The sequence below is a fragment of the Solea solea genome, chromosome 1, assembly GCF_958295425.1.
Source record: "Solea solea chromosome 1, fSolSol10.1, whole genome shotgun sequence".
NCBI classification, from domain to species: domain Eukaryota; kingdom Metazoa; phylum Chordata; class Actinopteri; order Pleuronectiformes; family Soleidae; genus Solea; species Solea solea.
In genome coordinates, this window is record NC_081134.1 from 11,500,279 (window position 1) to 11,523,203 (window position 22,925).

The following is a 22,925-nucleotide window of genomic DNA, read 5'->3' on the forward strand; positions in this document are numbered from 1 at the left end:
CTGAAAAACTTCTTTAGACTTCACTGTCCTCATTCTTTTTCTTCGTTTTGGCCAAACGTTTGCACCAGATTTCTTCATGCTTTATCAGGCACAAATGTCACCACGTACAGTGACACTTTTGGCATCAGCAGCGAGCTGAAGAAAAGTCTGTTTAGAGGCTATAAAAAGCCTTGTCAGATCCAACATAGAGTGTGGAAAAAAAGACCATCAATGTGGAAATCTCATCTCCGCGGCCCAGTGTGTCACAAAGCAATCAGCCTCACTCACTTTCTGTGTCTTACTCATTCTCACAGGGTGATACCGTTTCTAAGTAGACAGAAGCACATACAGGGGGATATTCAGGTAATACAACAGAGGTAGAAAGAGCAGAGAACAACCTCTCCATCACCTGAATTATCCATAGTGCAATTAGCAACCTTGTCCTTGTTAATTCACTAATTTGCGATTACGCCATGCTCATCTATTTGTGTAAGGACACGCTACAATAACATCAATAGGATTAAGTTTCATTGATATTCATGAGCTAATGGGAGGCTGTAAGTGTTATTTACACGATACTAAGCCGTCTGGCAGATAAGGTTTCTTGGGGCCATGGCAATCAGATTCAATTTCGTGACCTGTCCGGTGCCTGAGGGGAAACAGCGAGCGATGCAGCCATGACGGGATAGCGTTCCAACTGCAAACATCATTCACAAACACAATTGTTGTCCTCTCTATTAGAAAATGCTAAATCTGACAACCGCTACTTGTAGGTGGGGTTGTGAATATTGATCCAAAAAGCTTAGCCAAAGTGAGTTTGTGTGAAATGAGTAAGAGAAAAAGAATAGCATTTATAAAACTCCTATTGATTTTTTGCGTTTATTCGGAAAGCATAGTATGGGTGAAGGTGCTTCAAATCTTACACCAGTCTTGGCCTAAGATGACAAAGACTGGGGAGGAAAAAATGTGCATGGCCAACCTTATACTTATTGATCTGCTTTAGGAGGACAAACAAGGAGCCAAACAAAAAGCTAGAGGCTCTGATCTCATAGTATCATTATGTCCAAGGCCTTGGGAAAAGCCTACAGGTCAATACTAGACCAGCATAGGTGCGGTGGGGTAGGGCTGGAGACTTAATAAAGCAGACGTATTGTGTGTAAGCAGACTGGTCGATGTGACTCTCCCCAGATGCAATGCATTTTCACGGCAGGACAGGTTGCTGCACTGTGCAGAGTGGGCCTGGAGCAGAGTTCAACCTATTCACTTCATCAGCAGCAGATACCAAAGAACAGTGGGAGAGAAGGAGTGACCACAGTAAAGGAACATATTATCCGACCAGGGGACTGAAGTGCACAGAACTGAAGTGTAACGTAGATCTATAATAAGTTCTAAAAACCATAGGACATACAGTACATCGTCAAATCAACTCATTCACAAGAACACATTTGCACATTAAGCTTACCTTCTCATAGTAGCGCAGTTCATAGTCCAGAATGATGCCATTGGGCTGTTCTGGTTGTGGCCATGACAGAGTGAAGCTGCTCATGGTGGAGCTGATCTGGTGCATGATTGGAACTATGGAGGGAGCTGCAGAAAGACAGAGAGAGAGCAAAACAATATGAATACATCTTTGAGAAACATCCATACTACTACAATTTCCACTACTACTATTACTTTTGTTTGTTTTGTTTGTAGTTTCTTGTTTTTAGTATTGTGAGACAAAGCCAGATACATTTCCTTTCTCTGCATCCAGCCTCTTGGTAAGGTCAAGGTTCCATGTGCTGCTGAACAGCTTGCCAGCCAGTTCATTTCAATTTACATTTTTTTTTAACATTAAAGTTGCACTAGTAGTCCCTTTCTTTAAAGTGCCTGTATATCAAGCCTGCTATGGGGAAGTCTTATTATTTGCCTGATAGTTTAGTTATTTAAATGACTGCAAATTATTGTTAGAACATTATCCACACAAATAATTGCAAAACCTAAAATTCCATTGAGGCACACACATCCTACACACTGTAGCAGTCATATCCTGCACACACTCTAACAGCAGAGCTTCCACTTTCATTTGTGTCCAGGTAGCAAGCTGAGTCAAGGCTGATTATAGTCACAGTCAGGCATATTCTGGCATTGCAGGACCAAAATGAGTCAGCTTCGGCCAAGATATGGCTGCCAGATTGGGCTGTGATCTGAGGGTGTGGACCTAGGGTAAATATAACCTTCACTTCACCCGGGCTACCTGTCCGCTATAATCTTCAGATGCTACAAGTCTGGCATTCGTCCGGCAACCAGTCGAGTTGGATGTTGTCTGGTGGTGGGGCTGAGCAATTTTGGCGACCAAAGTAAATTATAGGAGCACAGGTGTGGCTCTGAGTAGTGGATACAGATGACATACAGATTTATTTTTTTGATAATCTCATTGTTTTGTCAAGAATGTTTCCTATTTTTGATGAATCTCAAATAGGTTGCGAACGTTACGACATCATGTGTATTACAAATGCAGAATATAATTAGTCATATAATGTTACAGTGAGGAGTCATTTGTGTAAACCTTATTTTGGCAATATGTTTTTTTTTAATAAATGAGTAAATAAACAGGAGTCATTTGCAGTGTTGTTGTGTTTTTTTAAATGTCGCCTTAAAGCACAGTAATTCATTAAATGATGTTGCAGTGAGCCATAGACCTATTACAAAATGTAGGCGGGGAAAAATGATGCTTGCATTCAATGAAAGTGAAACTTGCTAAACACAAGCAGAGTGATCACGACCTGATCCTTATTCTGCGACAACCTGAGGAATCATGTTATGTGATACAGTCTGTGACTATACTATAAACCAAGCACAATTTACTTCCTGTACATGAACTACATGCTACATTAAATAAAACCCTTTTGACCATAGTGCACAGTAGTGTTGTGTAGTAATAGTAGTAGTACTAGTATTGTGGTTGTTTTGGCCCAGCTGCACACTATGTTCCATTCTTCAGCCCCACTACACCTGAATGCACACAAATGGGCTGTCAATTAACACAGATGCTCTGCAGTTTCGCGCTCATTCCAATCTTTTTTGTCCTCTGCACTGTCATTCCTCCATCATCCACACTCCTCCTCACTTACCACTAATAGGTTGTGTTACTGGACAGATGGAAGACATCATCCACATATTAAAATTCCATTCAGAAGGAGGGAATTGCCTGTCCTCACTGTAGACACTGTGAAGGTCTTTGTAACACGACGCCGTGTTGCTACGCAGATTTGTTCAAACCTGGACTCAAACCAGTGGCACATGGGATCAGCTTAAATTATAAGTCAGGAATTAAATTTAGGGAGTGGGTGAATTAAATACTTTTCTTGAGAATCGGTGACAATGTGCATTGCAGAGTCCACCTACCTGTCGTTTCACGACTACAACACTGGCAGATTTTCTCCCACCTCATTTTCTGACATTCAGAAAATCCACAGCTGTCATGTCACATCAGACTCTGTCGAATTATTTCAATACCACAGGCTTTCTCCTGTGCAAGGAAAATGTAAATATTCCTGCCGCTCATTTTTTGTTGTGGGTTGTGGGTAATAATATATAATATAGGGAATGCTGACAAGTTCCTAAATGTCACAGACAGCACTGGCCTGGCCTGTGAGGAGTTCAGGCTGTGTCTAAAGTGTGTCTGTGCAGACTCAGCAGCAGAAAACCTCAGTAGGGATCACTGGGATCCCCTGGCAATCAACACAGCAGGTCTGGAGCTATTGTAGAACTACTATAACCATTTCACTGGCTAACATGCTAAGCTAATCAGAGCCTTGGTATGAAAGATGGGTTTTTCTGGCAGAGTTTAAGAAGCTTTAGTTATTGCACTACAAAGATCTCTTCTTTTTTCTGGGACTAAAGCTCAGTGTCACTTTCACGCACCTGTCAGGATTACGTGTCTCTTGCGTTAGAGTCTAATGTGCCCTTTTATTTAAGTATTAAAACGTATGTTTTCATCATTAAGGATGTTAGATACCAGATGTAATTACACCATAAAGAGGGTTATGCAGAATATGAAATAAAAATGTACAAATCGAAAATGGCATTCAGTATGTGAACATGCCTGGCATCTGCCGTATAAACTTTATGATCTCCTTCAAGGTCATAAAGGGATGAAATCTTACCTTTAAGGATGAAACTAAGCAAAATGTACTCATCAAACCAATTTGTGAAAACACAAGTACGTTTGATTAAAAACTGATTCCACGGCTGCTCGTATAAGTTCAAAGCCTCCAGGGCTTGTAGCACTGGAAAGGAATCTCCACCCCCATATCTGCAGGCATAAAAACAGCGCCACTCAAGCCTAAGCGCTACATTTTATCTAATAGCCTCTTGGCTCTGGGCCTTTTTGCTGTTGAAGCTTAGTCATTTCTCCACCTGGTCTCCACTCACCATCTTTCTGAATAACCTCTATTAAAAAGTCAGCAAATGGCACCGTCTAAAGCTAAACTGTGCTTTTATAAATATATATATATATACACAGTATAGATATATAGATATAAAACTCCCTCAGTGATTATTTGATTTCTTCTCCCTCTCCCCATACTTCACTCTTGCATGAGCGCTAGGTGGTCCCAGGAGTTCTGTTCAGGAGGAGAAAAGCCCTTGACCTTTTCATTACTTGTGGCTGGTTGTAAATCCTGTTTTGTGGGAAAGACGTTCTATGGTCATGATTAGGGTAAGTATTTTATCATTTGAGTGTTGGGGAAATTACAGAAAATTAAAATGTAAACAAACTGAGGGGCTCTGTTTATCCTGTCAGCGTGAATGAATACTGTTCTGTCTCCGTCCCCTGGCTCTCTCCTCTCGCCCTCCCTCCCTTCCTCTCGCCCCCCCCATACACTAGACAGAGAGTGTGAGGGCTAAGCTTCACCTCGGTACACTTCAGGCTTTCTGCCTCTCAAGCTGGTTCACGCTCCACTGACCAGGTCTAGGCCTGTCTGGGCTGCATTATCAATTACCGGCCACAGGCACACACTGTTCCTGACAGACCCAAGGGAGAGGCACTCCACACAGAAATTCCTGCAGAAGAAAATGGGGTTTAAGGAGGAGCAGTGTTTCCAAATGTGTGTCGTCCTGCTTCCACTTTAGTTCTTCTTTAATCTAGAGAACTTTTCAACATACTTTCAAGTGGAGACTAGTGAGTATGTATATATCTGTATTCAGGTATTCAGTTAGTGTAGACCTCGAAATCATAACCCACATATCTGAGCATTATGGGCGGGATTAAGGATTAAACCTATGTCAATGCAGCATATAGGTGTTGAAAGTTTCTTTATTATTATCTCTTCAATAAAATGCTTTTGAATAATTTACTGATGCAATATTGTAATACTTGTAAATGCCATGGGTGGTTAAATTCACTTCACACCTTACAATAGTATCAAGGAAACCCAAGAGTTTCGATAATGAGAAAACACTTGGCAACAGAGGAGAGAAAAACATAATATAACACCGCAGACAAAGGTCAAAGGTCCAGTGTGTAAGAACTTGTGATATCTAATGGTACGACTGCAGATTGTAATAAATGACCCCTTCGCTCACTCATCTCTCATCTCTTTCCCATGCGTATCAGGTAACTACGATGGCCCCTCCACCTCAAAACGCAAAGAAAACACTCTGGCTGGTTTGTCCGTTTGCCGATTGCTATACTTCATATAGTAAAGTACTTACAAAATGCTTATTCTAAGGCTAATATACACCTATACAAGCATGTTTAGTACTTCCAAGTTCCACCGTTGAGACAAAAATAGCCCAAGCTAACATGAACACAATGCAAAAGAAGTAAAATAAGAAGTTTTTCACATCTTTTACTCATAAAACTTGTTATAACTGACCAAAACACAGTGAAGAGCAGTGTAGGGCTTTCATTTTCTTTACAGGAAGTGACTTTGACGTCGACTTTTTGTCCGTTTTACTTCTTTCTTTCAATCCCAAATTCCTCCGTTGTTGTGGGAACGAGCCATGTATCTCAGATCCACTGTCTGACGATCAATGGATATTTATCTCTCGAAATTAGTAAAAAAAAAAAAATTGATTTTATGGGTGAAGTGGCACTTTTAAGTTCTAAATGATACCTTTATTTTGGCACATAGTGTCATTCCCCCGAGTTAAAAAAAAAAAAAAAAAAAGATGAAGAAGAAACTCCGGACCAACACCAACCCTGTTTTAAGCAGAAAAGCTGCAGAGCATGTGCACGTGTGTGTGTGTGTGTGTGTCCTATGTGTGGAGAGCCTGTCAGAGACAATGTGTTGTGCCTGTGTGAGGGTGAGGTTCAGTCCAATGAAGCACTGCTGTCCCCTCCAACTGCAACCCCCACTGTCACCCTGGGACGATGATGCTGACAGTGATTGGTGACTGTGTCCTGCACTCCTCTCTCCACCCTGTATCTCTCCCATCCCCTGCTCCTGTGCTCCACTTTTATCTGGCCCCACTTGCTGCCCCTGGCTTTTAATGCAGAGCTTGGTTCACCATTAATCAAAGTCAAAACCTCCTAGTGTCTGGCTGAGACACAGAATGAGAGAGAAGGGGTTGAAAAGGAAAGGGGTGACAGAGAGACAAAAAGAAAGAGAATATGAATGAACGTGACCGAATAATATGAAAAGCTTCTTTTGTCTTAATCTATGGTGGAATACAAATGAGTTAGGGCATAATTTGGCACGTCTGGCACAGACCCTCTGTTTTTATTATTGTACCTACATTGTACACTCACCATATTTCATTCACGAATACGATTTCAGGCCCTAGTATGAGTGAAAACTATTAAGACAAAAACATCTTTTTAACGCATTGCTAAATACACAATATACACAACAGGAATTCCAAATGTGCAACTGTCTCCATCTCTTGTCAATGCAGCCTCATTCTCACAGTGAGATTCCTGGAGTAGACCGACGACAGGCAGTTGTCTGTTCTTAATGCATGAGTTACACAGCTTTCTCTGAATTCCCAGCTGGAATTGAATGCCCTGCCTCAGTCGCACTCTGTAAAATGGACATTTAGTTGCACTGTAATTGTTCAGCTGAATTTCCCACCAAAGGCCCATTCAACTCTTTGTACAGAGAAGAACACCACACGACGGATCTATATCTATATATATATATGGAGACTTTTGCAGCCACATATACAGTGGCCTATACAAGATGAACTGCTCTGTCTCTGTGGTGCACATTTCAGACACTGGCACACTGTTAAACCTTACGGGGCTTCGGTGTCAGTGATCGGGGAGCAGCAGCCTTATGTGTTGTGCCTCTGTCAAAAGCATATAGTTTAACAACCACTCACCCTATTAGCGGGAGCTCAAAGTGCCAAGCCGCCCATGACTACATGTTCATGGGTCTTTCTCCAACACCATAAAGAGGGATAAGTTCAGCACCGTGGATTTCTGTCAAGAGCCCATGGTTGGAATTATCTTCAGAATCCCATTATACATGGAGGACAGTGTGGAGTGTGAAAAAATACACAAAAAAGAACCTGAAGACTGTTTGAGCATTATCATAAGTCAGGACATTTAAAAACTCATCCTTTACTTTTACTTATGAAGACCTCATAATAATTGATGAAGAGGCTCAGTAGCCTTCAAAATCACACTTTTTGTTTCTCGCCTGCAGCGAACACTTCACATTTTGGGTTCAGGGACAGGATCCAACATTTATGAGAACAGGCATCAAATGAAATAAAAATGGCACTTGGAGAGGAGCCTGAAAACCCATGTTAGATGATGAAACTCGTGGACACCCTGGTTGTGATACAAAGAGGCAGAAGAGAGTGGGAGGAAAAGAGGCAAACCCCGAGAACACAAATGGAAAGGCTTGGTAGGCTGTAAACTGAACTGGCATAATGAGTAGTGTCTTAGATACCCTCCACAGACATTTTTGCCTAACATCTCGTCTGATTTTAGAACCTCACAGAGTGCAGGTCTCTTTAATTGATCTGGTTTTTTGGACTGAAGTCTACTGCTTTGCATCCCGGTGTCTTGAACGCAGCCTCCGAGGTTAGATTTGCCCATAGAAGGTCAAGGACAGTGATGTTTGCATTTCTGTGGAAAAGCCACTTCAGACAGTGCAGCTTAGTGGAGGAGGATTGTTTGTAGATATCCTTGGCATTCTGCGGTCTAAGGGGTTGTTGGCACACAATCTAGGTCAAGAAGGCTGTCCCAGTAAGATCGCGGAAAATGTTGAGCATCAGGCGTTCGTTAAAGCAGATTCTCAAGATTTATTTTTACTTTTTCTTTTGTCATGCATTGTTCACCATCCCACCCCCATACACACTCAAGAGAAGACAAGATTTGCAAAATGTTTTAAGAATAAAATAGTGGTGGATGTAGGTTAGTTGTCCAGGATGGATTATATAAGGAATCGTGGAAGTCTTAAGATGCTCACCACATTTCATTAAAGTAAATTTATGACCCATATCACTACCATACAGTTGTATCTCTGTGGTTGTTTTGCATTGTAAAACATTCTTCAGAGTGACAGAGACTTTCTTCTTCCCCATTAAAAAAGACATCCAATATCATAAAGAGACATAAATTGGCCATTTTCAGCAGCTAACATAGATAAATATGACTAAATGCAGGCCAGGCATGAATGATAGCTTATGAGGTGGTAGTATATATCCTTTTGCGTGACTGGATCTATACTTTATGTGTGTGTGTGTGTGCATGTATATTCGGGAGACGGTGCGTGAACTCTTAAATCACAGTATTGATCAGTCTTTTCTCGAGGACACACAGTAGGATCTAGGACAGTTAAATGGCCCCTGTGGTGATTCGCACTAAATCCCTTCAACTCTGTTCCCACCTCCATTATTCCCTCCTCATCCACACTTTTCCCTCCTCTCACCTTTGTCATCTCATGGCCAATTTTTACCACAAGCTGTCAAAACTACTCCTAGCATGGAAACCCTTGTGATTTTTTTGTTCTTAATCTCCCAGCATTCCACACAGAAGCCACAGCAAGCACAAATGCCATGGCTCCATTAAGAAAGAAACTAACTTTTTTGTTCTTTCCTTAGTAATCTGACTTAAAGGACTTCTCTGATGATGATCTATCACTGGCTGGTGTTCTTACGGTACTCAAGGATTAATAATATACCATTACCTTGGTCAACACTTATACTCTCACAGAAATCATCCATTTATCCCTGCAAATCCTAAACTTGGTGTTGTTTTGAGCTGAGAAGCAGTAATATCCATGTAAGTAAGCCCATTTTGTTATATACAGTATATATATAATATTTTCTTGTTGTTCTTGGCCTGAAACAACTTAACACACTTAGAGTTTGGAAATGAATCAACTATTCCTTTAAACAGAGATACACTACATGAGATGCACATGGCCCTCACTTCATAAATGTTATAATTATATATATAACACAATTTCTTTTCATATTAAGCTGAGACGTATCCAGTCACTTTTATTTCCAACAAGGTTGGGCAAAATGTAACAGAGAAAAAAAATTGCCGAGCAATTAGCAACTCGTCGCGAGCCCGTTGTAACAGCTGTGCTGAGCACAGCAACACATGACACAAACGGTTCACCCTGAAAGGCTGAGTCAAGGGGGATTTGGAGGAGAGTGTGAACACAGATGTGCCACGTTATTATGGCTGCAAAGCACTCCACCTTCAAAATTACAAAACTGTGATGAAAACATCCTCACGTATATAACGTGAGAATAACGTGAGGATGTTTTCATCACAGTTTTGTAATTTTGAAGGTGGAGTGCTTTGCAGCCATAATAACGTGGCACATCTGTGTTCACACTCTCCTCCAAATCCCCCTTGACTCAGCTAAGATAACTGACTTCCTGCATATTTGTGAACTATGTGCGTTCCCTGATGCTCATAAACATGGCCGTGCGACATAAACAAAGAAATCTGTCTATTGTACTGGCAGTCTTTGGCTCCGCCATGAATAAAGCATTATGTGAAATTAGGGTTGTGCATTGTTCATCTGTTAAGTCCAAACAGTGCCAGCCTGTTCTTTTGTCTAATAGTTAAGACCCCTCATCCAATTGTGAAGTTTAACAGAGTTGCTTCAAACTTTATCATAAACACCTGCTTGACTGAGCACATTTTCTTTCACCAGTGACTTGTTAATTAGCGACTTAAGTCAAAACGTTAACCCTCTTATGAGCATCATTTATTTAGATTTTATGGCTGTAGAATTGTCAAAAAATGAGTGAGTGCTTCTGCCCCTTTTTCCAAGATAACTTTCACCTTCAATATCTGGCAGTTATTCAACTGTTTAGGAATTAGCTGGTGAATCTTGCCTGTGATTGGACGGCTGTTCTGTGGAAGTCCTGAAGGGCTAACGCTATGACAAGTATATGGCCACAATCCTATTCTCTGCTTTCCGATATCCTTTCATCCATCTTCGACCGCTTTATCCTCCACATGAGGGGGGTGCTGTGCCAATCTCAGCTGACATAGGGCGAAAGGCGGGGAACACCCTGGACAGGTCGCCAGTCCACAGTCTATGAAATTTCTAGATATTGCAAGTGTTCTAGGAGTTATGGTCATGAGAAGTATGCATGCCAAAACCTTTTGGACGACGACGGGACGGTAACAGAAGGGTTAAATCCCCAAACACACACACAATCCTGTACAGCATAGACATAATGCATTACATAGCCTTAGCCTTAACCATCACAATGACATGCCTAAACCCAATTCTACCTCTAAAACCAAGCTTTAACCCTAAAAAAAACACTTGTCCTCACAAGGTCAAAATGTCCTCAACGATAGGTTTGATTCAAAATCAAATTACAACAAAATTAAAACCCTACATTTTAAGGACCGTTTCTTGTGGTCCATCACTAACAATAACCCTTTCTTTATACTTCTGCTTCTCCAGTGTTTCCTTCCAGCAGACCCCTCCCCCCCTTGAAAGTAGGAACAGTGCAATTATCTGGTTACAAAGGGCCACGCAGGGCTGGACATATGCCTGGCAGATTACTGGCAGATACCTCATTACCGCAACTGACTTCAACAATAGGCCAGAGCATTGCTTATTCTACGTCTATCTGTCAAGTGTGCTATTAGCCTGTCAAACGGGGATAGTCAGCACCATTAGGCCACCTTGATAATCAGACCTATTTACTCCCTCATTTTCCTCTCCTTCACTAGCCATGCAGTCTGGTCAAAAAGGCACCTGTTTTTCTCTTTCCTGTCCGTCTTTACCTCCAATTTCTCCCTTGAGTCATCCTCAGACAATGGCAGGTTCAGATGGGCATCACATTCCTCTCAGAGTCCCCGTAATCAAATCAGGTATGCCATCCACCAACAGGACCAAATTAACTTTAACAAATGCACTGCTGTACAAAAGAGAGAAAATTGGGCTGAATGAGAAGTAGCTCCATGCCACAAAATGAAATGGAAAGGTACGTGAGTAAGTCCGAGTTTATTTGTTATTATATATTTTGCCTTTGGATCAGAGTTTGTACTTAACAACACAAGATTTCTTTTCTGAACATAACTGAGAACATGGCAACCAACCAGACTCCAGGTACCCAAGCTGACAAACTGCTATCTTTTTTCTTGGGCAGCCAGCCAGCATGAACTCAACTGACAGCCTCTTTCGCCACATTGTAACTCCACTTCATGACTCTTATTAGGTCCCACAAGCTCACACTGCCATTTTCACAGCCCACATCACCTGCAGCAAGACAAAAAAATATATATAAGAAGAGAGCCTCATTTAAATTTTTCACTTGGTCAATACTTGTCCCTTGATATGTGCTTCTGTGTACAAGTCCAAGAACTACAAGAGCATTAAAAGCAAAGAGAATATCCTCGACCTGTCATTTCCATTGGCTAGGCTCAGATCCCATCACAGGCTCGTGCACAAATGTATGCACACACACACACACGCACGCACGCACGCAGAGAAACAGACAGGAGACGGGGAAGAGAGAAAAATAACAGGATGAAGGTTATTTTCATTGACTGGGCTAAGATCCATCACAGGCAAACAGAGAATGCACATACACACAAAACCTACACAAACAAAACTGAACAGAGATAGACAAGGAGACAGAGGACGGTGGGAGAGAGAGGAATATTTCAACTTGGCCTGAAAACAGCAGCTGTTCAAAGATCTATCTTTGGTTCGCGCTCCTCTCGTCTGACATTAAATTAATGAACAGTGAACAGAGTGTTGAACATGGATAGTTTTACAACACGGAAGCTGGAACCTGTAGATCGGTGTGTCTTTGTTTTTGTTCTCAGCAAAGCTTGGTTCAGTGCAACAAAGAAATTATGGCTCACACTGAAATCATATGCTTAGTATTACTCCAATATTTAAAAGGGGGCAGAATAAATAAGATTAAAGCAACACACCGCACATTTCGCTGACTAATATCAGCCCCTGTAGCTACAAGAGGTAATTAAATAGTTTGGGGCTCCGAGTCCAAGCAGTTAAACAGTTGTTATGTGCAGAAACAAAGCCCATCACCAAGAGTTATCTCTGACTGTACTGAATTACATATTCCTCATGAGCCAGGCTTTTCCAAACCAGACGTACTGCCACTGTAAATAATGTGCCTCTATTTTAGTTTCCTCAAATGCTGAATGTCAGAGATGGGTGTGGGTGTGTGACTAAAACTGAAGCACCCTCAAACTGGCTGGAGCTGATCCTGTAGTTCACTCAGCTGGGCTCTTATGGCACATAAAAGTATCTGCTCACCGAAATCATAATGTATGTGCATTGTGCAACAGCAGGCATTTAGGACACAGAGTGAGAATGAAAGGAAGCATTTTCCCTGTTACAAATCAGTCTCCAATCTTGATTTTCAAGCTGGTTTTTTTTCAGGGGAAATGTTTGCATAATGTTCCTTTATATTACTTGTTCTTTCTGTAAGCCTGGGATATTTGAACTGTGTGGACACTTAAATTCGGTGAAATTCCATCTGTTTAGATAGCTATTCAGATAACATGTAGCATTTGCTATTTCAAGGTGCATCTTATAGCTTGCCCTCCCCTCCTTGTGTATTTTATTTGGCTCCGTCGCCTTTGTTTTATAAACGTATACATGTTATCTGGTATTTTAATCTGTGCTTTATTTATTGGTTCCTATATCTAACTCGGTTAGATTGTATCTCTTTAATTGCCGAGCACTTTGTGACCACCTTCTGTGACTGATGCTGTATAAATAAACTTTGTATACATAAACTTTCGCGATACGAATCTGAAGATTTTAAGGTGGATTTCAAACAGGAAGTGGCTTCCTTGAAGTCAGGGTTATTGGCATGGCTCTAAAAATAGTCTCATTAAACAAAGACCGCAATAAAAAAAACTTATGATTGTCTATTTCTTATACTAGAAATAATTGTACAGACTAGACCAATAATTGTGATTTTTCTAATTAGAATTCGCAATTTGTTGTCTGAAAATGATTGAAAATGTAATGTGTTTTTTTTTCATGCACATCTCTATAATCAGATTAGGTGTTTAAATAGACTGCAAGTGTTTTTTACAAGGGAAAGCCATTCTGACTTGGAGTCAGAAAACCAAGGTCTTTGAAAGAGAACATGCATATTCATGGTGTCACGATTCTCAAAATCCTTGATTCAATTCGATTTGTTTCTCAATATTTTTTTCTCTTTTACCACAGACGGGTCTGCCATTTGTTTATACGAGGATCATTGGTCTTATGTCATGTTAACTGGGTTTTTTTTTAACTCCCAAATTTCAAATGTCTACATGTTGTCGCCCAAATCAGCAGTTGCCATGGTTACTATTAGTTGGCAGCAGCTTCGAGTTAGCGGGAGGAGGTAACGTGTTGTCAACCACAACCACAAATCATTGATTGCACCTTTGCTTTCGAATCAATATTCGATTTGCTGGATGGATGGATGGATGGATAGACCAGGTGAATCTGTCTACCAAACTAAACATGTTCTTCCATAAGATGGAAAGACAGGAGCAAATTAAAAATGACAGCACGATTGTAAGTATGATTCTATTGCGACTGGGTCAGTGGAGATGTCATCTACAGCACCACTACAATATCATTATATAATCAGCCACTTACCGGCCTGATTTGTAGTAATGTCAATGGAGACGTGCTGGGCGGGATATGGGCTCCTATTACTGACTCCGTTGACAGCCTGTATCTCAAAGCTGTAGAGAGTGTGAGCCAAGAGGTTGCTTATGAACACCCTGTTCTCAGTCAGACCCAGCTGTCGCGGGATGAAATCCACGTTGTCGTCACAGTGGGAGCAGGAGCGCCGGTCAGTCCGACACTTCTTACACACTATGTTGTAGACGACGTCTTCGCGACCCCCTGTCTCCCTGGGAGCGTGCCACTCCAGGATCACGGAGGTTTCATTCACAATGGAGATCACGTTCCTCGGGCTGGACGGTACACCTGTGAATGCAGAGATGCCATTTAGGGCAAAGACAATCTCTCATAATCTTTCATGCAAAAACACTGTGTTGCTTATGAAGTGGGAAGAATTAAGACAATCAGCAGCATGTAATAAATGTAAGTGTTGCTGCCTCGGAGCAAATTTATTTTCTTTTGTCACAATCAAACCAAATGGGATCATACAGCGAATTATTGTGTCCATCAAACACAGAATATTTAAAAATAAAAAATGCAGTATTGCTTGTTATGTTATAATTAGTCTTATAAAAATGGAAATTCACACTCCCACTCATTCCTCCACAGCCCACAGCTGGAGCAGAAACTCAAAAGGCACAATATTCGGCAAAGCTACTGTTGTGCTTGAGTGGTGGCTAAATTTAAGAAGACAGAGGTGTGAATTGTGAAAGTCTGCTGCAAATGGAGCACAATCCTTAAAACAGTTCAAATCTGCTCAAATGGCAGGGTGGAAATTAGCTCAGCTGAGTACATCTGTCCCTTTCTTCACAGGCAATGCAGTTAAAGCGGCAACCGCTTAGGTGGAGTAAGGCGGAGAGTCTGCAGAGCTGAGCTGGTACCAGTTTATGCTCCATAAAGCCCGACCTTTATCATTAAAAGGCGAATTTAAACGGACTCTTCTCAACCACTGTGAAACCGGAAATTCACTCAACTCTATACAGAATTACTCATCTTTTGAGTCTTTCTTCTACACTTTTTTTTTTTTTTTTTTTTAATCGACAAGAATATACTGTATATGACTACAAGAGGAATGCATTTTAAGCACATTATGATGGAGTACTTGAGTGTCCCCTTTCTATCGGCACAGGGCAGATAGTTACTTCCGTCAGCGCAGACATAATTAATCATCGTTGCTATAAGCCTTGTGGGAAAGCCCTGGGGTGCTGGGACAAAGTGACAGAAAACACAAAGGTGAGCGAAAGGCACTGTTACTGCTGGAAGCATATCTCAGCATCTGAACAGCAGAGAGGTCGGTGACAGGACGGGCACGACCTTCACTGTGTGATGATTACGGTCTGGCTGTGAGAACAGGTATGGTGCTCGGAATGGCCAAGGGATGCATAATTATTTATCATTTACATTAAACCCTTAAATGGACAAAAGACAACATCATTTGGTGCCAACTATTAAAAAAAGCGTGTGTATTGTGGGAATATTTGTCTAATACTTCCACCACTCGTGCTCAACGTTCCATCTGCTCCTGCGACACAAACACACATGCCGGAACAATTTTTTTTCTCCATACATCCACAGCCACACTGTCTATATCAAAGTATTCATACAATGTGAAAAAAAAATGTAATTTCTGTCTGAGGTGTGAACCACATGCCTTCATCCAAATGACTATACGGCTACACAAACACTTTGCAGAGACAGCACAAAAAATCAAATGTGACTGGCACTTAACCAGTGATTTGCAGACTATTAGTGTAGCCGTCGGCTGTTGTAATTTGCCATAGAATTTAATTTGGTTACTTAAAGGCTCTCAGCTTGCTGTCATTTATCCCACTATCAGATTAGAGTAGGTGCTTTTACTTAAGTTAAAAGGGTAAGACATCACGTTCAAGCACAGTAGAGGCTCGATATTTGATTAATCAGAGTTGATAAATCAAAATATAGTACACAAATGTCCAGTTCTAAAACTCATCAGTAATTTACAATGTACAACCTACATTAAGGTTAGGAAGCAGGGACAACAAGAATGCACACGTTTCATTTTTGTTTTTTTGTTGACATTATATGACATTAATGGATGTACAACGATAATTGTTCTCCTTTGGATGGGGTGGGACTGTGGGAGGAATAAAAAGATAGGGGATGAATGGAAGTGATCTCTGCCATATTGCACTGTTGTGTTATCACTCCTGTGAAAGTAAGTTAATACCTAGTATTAAAAACACCAATGGAATAGGGAAAAAGTCAAGCCTTTGGTTTATGAAAAACTAGAAACTACACAGAAACTAGTACGAGCTTATACAGTACATATCAACTTCTTGCATTGATTTTGTGTAGAATTTAAAATATTTTTGTAACTTCCAAAAATAGCCCTGAAAGTCAAAAATCAATACTACACGTGCAACATACCTTTGTAAAATGAACATGTGGTCAAAAACGATACGTAAGTGGCACGGTGGAGCAGTGATTAGCAGCACTGCTCCACACAGCAAAAAGGTTCTTGGTTTGATTCAGTTTGGATTAGACTCATGTCTGTGTGTGGAGTACATCAATAAATGCACACTAGAAATCTTGTAAAAGCATGACGTGCGTCATCTCCCGGGCTGCAATATAAATCACAGTAAAAGGAATTCAGGGCGTTCACATTTTAGGCCCCCCTGTGTCCCATTATCTTGAATGGGTAAATATGTATACTTGCACATGTATATACTATATATGTATGAAAAGACACTCAAGGGAACGTCTACTGCGGCTGCTGCTGCTCTCAGGCGACTGCGACAGGTGGTCTTACAGATGAGAATGTGTAACTGCTCTGGCACTGAGAGGATTTTTTTAAGGTGCCACTTGTGCTGTAAATTACCACAGTCCAGTCTTCTCTCTGGGCTGCTAAAACAAAGAGTGCCCCAGTGTCCAAAACAAGCACTACACATTTTTTTCACACATTCACCCACTGAATGGTCTGAGGCCGACACTTCACTTCTTTCAAGAGTTTGTTTTTATGATGCGAAACGGGCCTTGAGGGACCAGCAGGAAGGTCTCTAAGTGAAGATACTGATCACCGCCCGAGGAGCGAGTAAAACGATAGAAGGGTTGTGTGGGTCGGTGAGACATAACATTAAATGTGTTTTAAGGACTAATGCGGTCTTGATGGGAAACTGAGGGACTCATAGATTGACTGTGTCACTGTGTTGCGTACACTGTGCAGCTCGGGAAGCATGGATGAACCACAGTGGCTTGTTTGGGAGCATGTGGAAGTGTGGAGGCTTTTTAACTGACTATAAAATAATGTACACATTACTTTTCTACTGTATCTATAACATGAGCAAACATGACTTTGCATTCATAAATATTTAGATGTAAAAGAGAAGAGTATTTTTTTTTTTTTTACCATAAATGCATCCATTGTGTCCTCTAAGCCAGTTCAGTGATTTGAGTAGGTCATATAAATACCCTTAGCTCCATTTACTACATTACTTAAAAGAAAACTGACTGCTGTGCTCTGGGAAGCACACTCAACTGACTCCAACACTGACAACAGATTTAGTGTGTGTGTGTTTGAGGAGTAGAGAAAAAGAACAGAATTTGTATGCACTTTGATGGCTCGCTCCTCTTTCTCTTTGAAAGAGAACAAGAAGAAAGAAGAAAGGCAGCGTATAGGCGAGCAGAGGGAAGAAAAAAAAAAACCCTAAATGATGAGGTGAACGGAAAAATGGACAGCCCCATCCTTTCAGGAAGGAATTTTGATGGGTTTTGTGTGTGTTATGGGGTGTCGTGTTTGACAGGGCTTTAGAAGGTTTTCAAGGTACAGGCCACATACTGTATATACGTGCATGTGTGTGTGTGTGTGTGTGAGCCACAAGTATCATGAGCCAGTGTGGTACGAATCAGGAATGTAGAAGTCAGAATCATCCTGTTTTTCTTCTCATCCACTATATTTATTCAGATTCAGTTACACGTTTTTCCCCATGAGCTTCTCGGTGGTTGGCAGTGTTGTTTTCGAAAATGTAAACACACGTACCCAACATGCTTTTACATTATTTATAACACTGGATTGTGCCAGTCTGCTATCCCTCATTCATTTAAGACTAACATCTCAGTCAGTGTGCTTACATGCATGTTTAAAGTCAGCGTTTAGTGGGACTAAGACAACAATTTGGTTTTGTTAATGTCAGCACTTTGTTTCAGCTGTTGTTTTTTTTTTAAAGTGCTTTATAAATAAAGTTGGATTGGATATAAACACATTAGTCCAAATAAAATCGAGCTAGTCTTAGTCAGACTAACATACCTGGATAATGGGATTCATAGTCCTTATTACTGCATGTATACACTTAGTCGGACTGGAGTCAGACTTGGCTTTCCGCGCATGCACCGAATGTAAACGTACTGACTGATTCAGCTATTATTGTGCTGCGTCCATTCCACCAAGGACCTACTAGCACTTTTCTTCACTGTTCCTCACACTACAAAGCTCCATCAGTGCATCCCCTCTCCCCTACAGAGCAATCAGTGCTGGTTTCACTGCCTGAAATGAGTTTCCTCAGTCAGTCTCTTCCTCCGTCTCAAACACAGAGGAAAAACCCACTCACCCAGTATGTTGGAGTTGACTGACTTCCCCCCCCCCGCATCATTTTCACACATTAATTATTTTTCATATATGTACACCCACAGGGTTTCGAAGGTACGTCAGACTGGGAACTGGAGCCTGTAAAGGGGACCATGTGGGAATGCAGTGTAAACCACTGTCCCAAAACCCGCAATGATGGGTAGCCAAGCTGAGAGGAGTGGGCTTCACGCTGCGAGACAGAACACTTGGTGTTCCTTCCCTCAGGCAAGGGCTGGAATCAGCACAAGACAGAGGATTGAAATAAAAGAGGGATGGGAGGTGGAGGGCTGGTTTGAAGTGCATCTTTGGCATATCCCTGGGGGAAAAGCCCCCTGCTGACATAGCCAGCCACTGGACAATCCATCAGCAAGCTAATCAGACTGATCTGGAGCACAGAGAGACCCGCGCCTCTGTCGCGAAGAGCTCATGCTACAGCATCTGCTGCTACAGATTGGCCTGATTTAAGCTACTCAAGCAGTGCTCTTATCAGGACCTGCATTAAAGAGATTCTTACACAAATGATCTTACTGCGCCCCACCAACCCCTGCTGAGATCTAGGGCAGCCTAAGCATCACGCTCAGTTGCCACTATGTGATTCAAACTTTGGAGAAGGTTTTTAATGTGCTCTTGCAGATTAACTTTTTAACTGATATTAAGGAAGGAGTGGAGTTAATGTTACAAAGTATTACATATGGGAAATAAAAACGCATGTTCAAAGAATTGGGATAACGTTTCTTGCGATGAATATTTTATTTCACAGTGCGCTGAATAGTTGTTATACTAATACTTGAGTTGAACTTTTTTGCACTTTCTTTCTTGCAATTTCTCCGGACACGATCTATTCTGCGAGCACGTCGGAAGTATTGTCATTAGAAACTTGCAGAAATAGCACAGTGTAAATGTGAAGTAGACGGAGGATTAAAGTAATGCACGACATCAGAGAACACAATGGGAGAACAGAGCAGAACAAGAGACGATAAGGCGGAGGAAGAAATGATAAAGTTAAGTGAAAACACAGACCAGAGGGACTTGATCAAGGATTGGCTTGGGGAACAATTAAGGCTTTGAGTTATTTTAAGAATATTTTAGCATGTATTCATGGACATTAAATAGTAGGACAAACACAGGTTTTAGCAGTGACATTAATTATGGTTCAGGAGGGCCAGGGTTTGAATTGTTTGAATTTTTAAGAACTATAAGTGTAGGTCACACTAAATATTTGAAATACTTTTTTTGTTATTTTTTTTTTCCCATATTTTCTGTATATGTTCCAATAAAGAGATTAAGAAATATAATAATATAGTAAAAAAAACACATTACACATTCTTACAGGTTTTTTAAAATGATACGTGGCTATAAAGGTGAATTCCATACATGTTTGTTATGGATACATTATGTTTGCTTATAGGAAAAGAGTGTGTTGCATTGCCATGGTCAATTTGACAGGTATATTTTAATTATCTATGGCTAAATGCATACATAACCACACCAGTGATGCTTCCTGGTTTGACACCGCGAGGAAGACGAGCCATTAGGAGACTCCTCCGTGGCAGTAAAGGAAGACATAGGTAAACAAACGTGGTCTCCCTCAGTGAAACGGGGGGGTTAGCAGGGATGACAGGAAGGCTTAGCATATTGCTTTTACATCATATTAAGATAACTATGGTGCTGCAAGAGGCCTTATTGGATCTCCAGTGGATAACGGCAGGACAGTGTCGAAGCTTTGCAGCATCTGCCTAAGTAATTAGGTCTTCGGGGGATGAAAACAGGCATAAAGCAAGAACAACAGCAGGAAAGAGAAGCAGAGGCAGAGAGTGATAACTGAGAGGAAACAGAGGAAGCACACTGGCCCAGTGATGGAGACGTCAATGATGGAAATCCTGTATTGTAACAATAGTGACGGGCGCTGAGGAGATTGGCACAGATTTGACTGGCACTGGGTATGCAACGCTGCCTTTCCTGGAAATGAATGGTTCAAACGGACAACCTGTACATTCAATATTGATGTCAGATAGAGCCTGCATTAATCTGAAATGAATAATGCACACAGTGATATATGCCTGTTACAAGCGCTTGTCTTACATGACTATAAGCATTTGACTTGTGTTAATGTCGGTTCAGTGTCATATGCAATAATACTAACTTGTGCAGGGTTCATCCGGTTGATCGGCGTCGCCGCGGTAGTAGCCATTTCGGCACACGCAGATGGTGGCGGCCTCAGCTGTGGAGCGGCTGTTAGGAGGACACTGTAGACACAAACCAGGGCCTTGGGCTGACTTGAATGTGCCTGGTGGGCATGCTGTGAGAGCAGAAAAACAATGAGAGAAAGTGAATTTTTAAAAAGCAGAGAAAATCATGAGCCTAATACCATACTTCTGCAGTGAGAGAGCAGTGTTTTTTGCCAACATTTCATATGGGAATGCACTTTTTTAAGACGACAAACTATCGTGTTAATCGGTCATTGTCAAAAGATGGATGTATTATTGGCAAAAAAAAGCTTGATTGGAAAGTTTGTAAAAATAAATCAGCAAATATATTTGGTAAGCCAAACAATATTTCCTGTGAGCCATCAGTAGTAGATAGTACCCAGTATCTGGTGTTGTCTATGACATCTATGGATACAGAAGTAAGTTTTGATATGTCACCACCTATTAATATTTAAATTTTATCTGACATATAATATAATATTTTATCCGACATATAATACTAACAATAATAATAATAATGTATAATATAATAATATAATCAATTTAGATTAGGAATATAGCCTGCTGCTGACTGCGGATCAGTCCAAAACACACAACACATGCCTGACTATAATCAGGGAGCAGAATATTGTAGCATACAATAATTATTTATTATTATTTATTTATTTATTTTAAATAAAGCACCGTGAAGGCAACACACTGTTGTGTTTGTGAGGATTGTGATGATGTACAGTTCTGGAGGCTGTGTTGGCTCAACTCATTGCAACCATGTCCAGGCAATAACCCAATCCATTTACTCCCATAAGAATACCAAGCTGTTTTTTTTTCTGACATGTGAGGAAGGATTTACGGACTATAATAACTATGATAGATGCAAGCTAAAATATTTCAGATGAGAGAGAAAAACTGTGGCGTTGCTGCGCTCCGTGGGGGAGGGGTTGTACATTTTATGGGACAGGCATCTTTCAACAGATGTGCCTGTTTGCCCCGAGTAAAGGATTGAAAAGTGTGAGTAAAAGGCTGAAAATATTGTGATGTAGGGTGTATTCTCCAGCGACAAACATACGACAGTGACATTTGGGAGTGTGTGCAGCCAAAACTTTGACTTGAGTGGAAAAATGATGAGCTGCTGTTTAAATATTTCAGATTCTAAAAGGGAAAAAGAAATGGCTAAATCAATATTGAATTTGCTTACTACAAAATGTTAGTATTGTATCTGATTAAAAGTCCTTTACTCTAATATGTTTAGACTGCTTGGTAAATGGAGGTCTATTTAGAGCAGCAATGTAAACATTAAGAACATAATGCATCTCTTACTGGTTTAGAAGGCAGAGTCAATTTTAGATATCTATAAAAAAAAAGTCAGGTAGAAATTATTATAAATGCTATTGTTCGTAGCATTCAGCCAGACTGTTTGGGAAGCAAAGATGAAGGAACAGCAAGACAGAAAGCAAGTGAAGGGGAAGGAGGAGGCATCACACACACACACACACACACACACAACACACACACAACACACGCTGCGGCTCCAAGCAGCGGCTGCTCACCCATCTCCTTTAGTGTGGCCGACAGACACAGCAGAGTCTAACTGCCCGACCTAATGTCTAGTCACACCACACTGGTCACACATGGTTAGACCCCCATCACATACAAACACACATGACCAGACTACAACAACAGCAGCAGAAGCAGCAACAACAACAAAGTAGCTTCTAAAACAACCCTGAGAGGTGGATCCCAGCCGTACTGGACAAAGATATTTTCCTTTGAGCAAAACACATTGCTATGCTGCGATCAAGCCCCGCTCAAGCCGCAGATGCATGTATGGACGATGAAGCATTTCTTGCGAATTTGTAAGAGAGGACAGTAAAGGCAGTAACGTCTCTGTTTGGGAGAGAGAGACTGAGTGTGTGCTGGAGTGGAGGTGTGTCACCTCCCTTGACTTGTAATGAGATATCAGATGAAACTCTTCAGACATAAGAACAATGAGACTTGAAACTTCTCCCTGGAAACACGGGGAGACACAAACCTGCTGCAGAGCCGTTTTACCCC

The 22,925-nt window shown here is 41.1% G+C and overlaps 1 protein-coding gene across 3 annotated transcripts in view; it reads right to left on the reverse strand.

The window, feature by feature from the left end:
- LOC131458663 (ephrin type-B receptor 1-B) overlaps nt 1-22,925 on the reverse strand; it is a 156,679-nt gene that overhangs the window by 36,273 nt on the left and 97,481 nt on the right. For all 3 annotated transcript variants that reach the window (XM_058627880.1, XM_058627874.1, XM_058627866.1), the window contains 3 exons: nt 20,810-20,965; nt 14,037-14,372; nt 1,442-1,566 (listed from right to left, as the gene is read on the reverse strand). In XM_058627880.1, the coding sequence (XP_058483863.1) occupies nt 1,442-1,566; nt 14,037-14,372; nt 20,810-20,965 (617 nt within the window). The remainder of the gene's footprint in view (nt 1-1,441; nt 1,567-14,036; nt 14,373-20,809; nt 20,966-22,925) is intronic.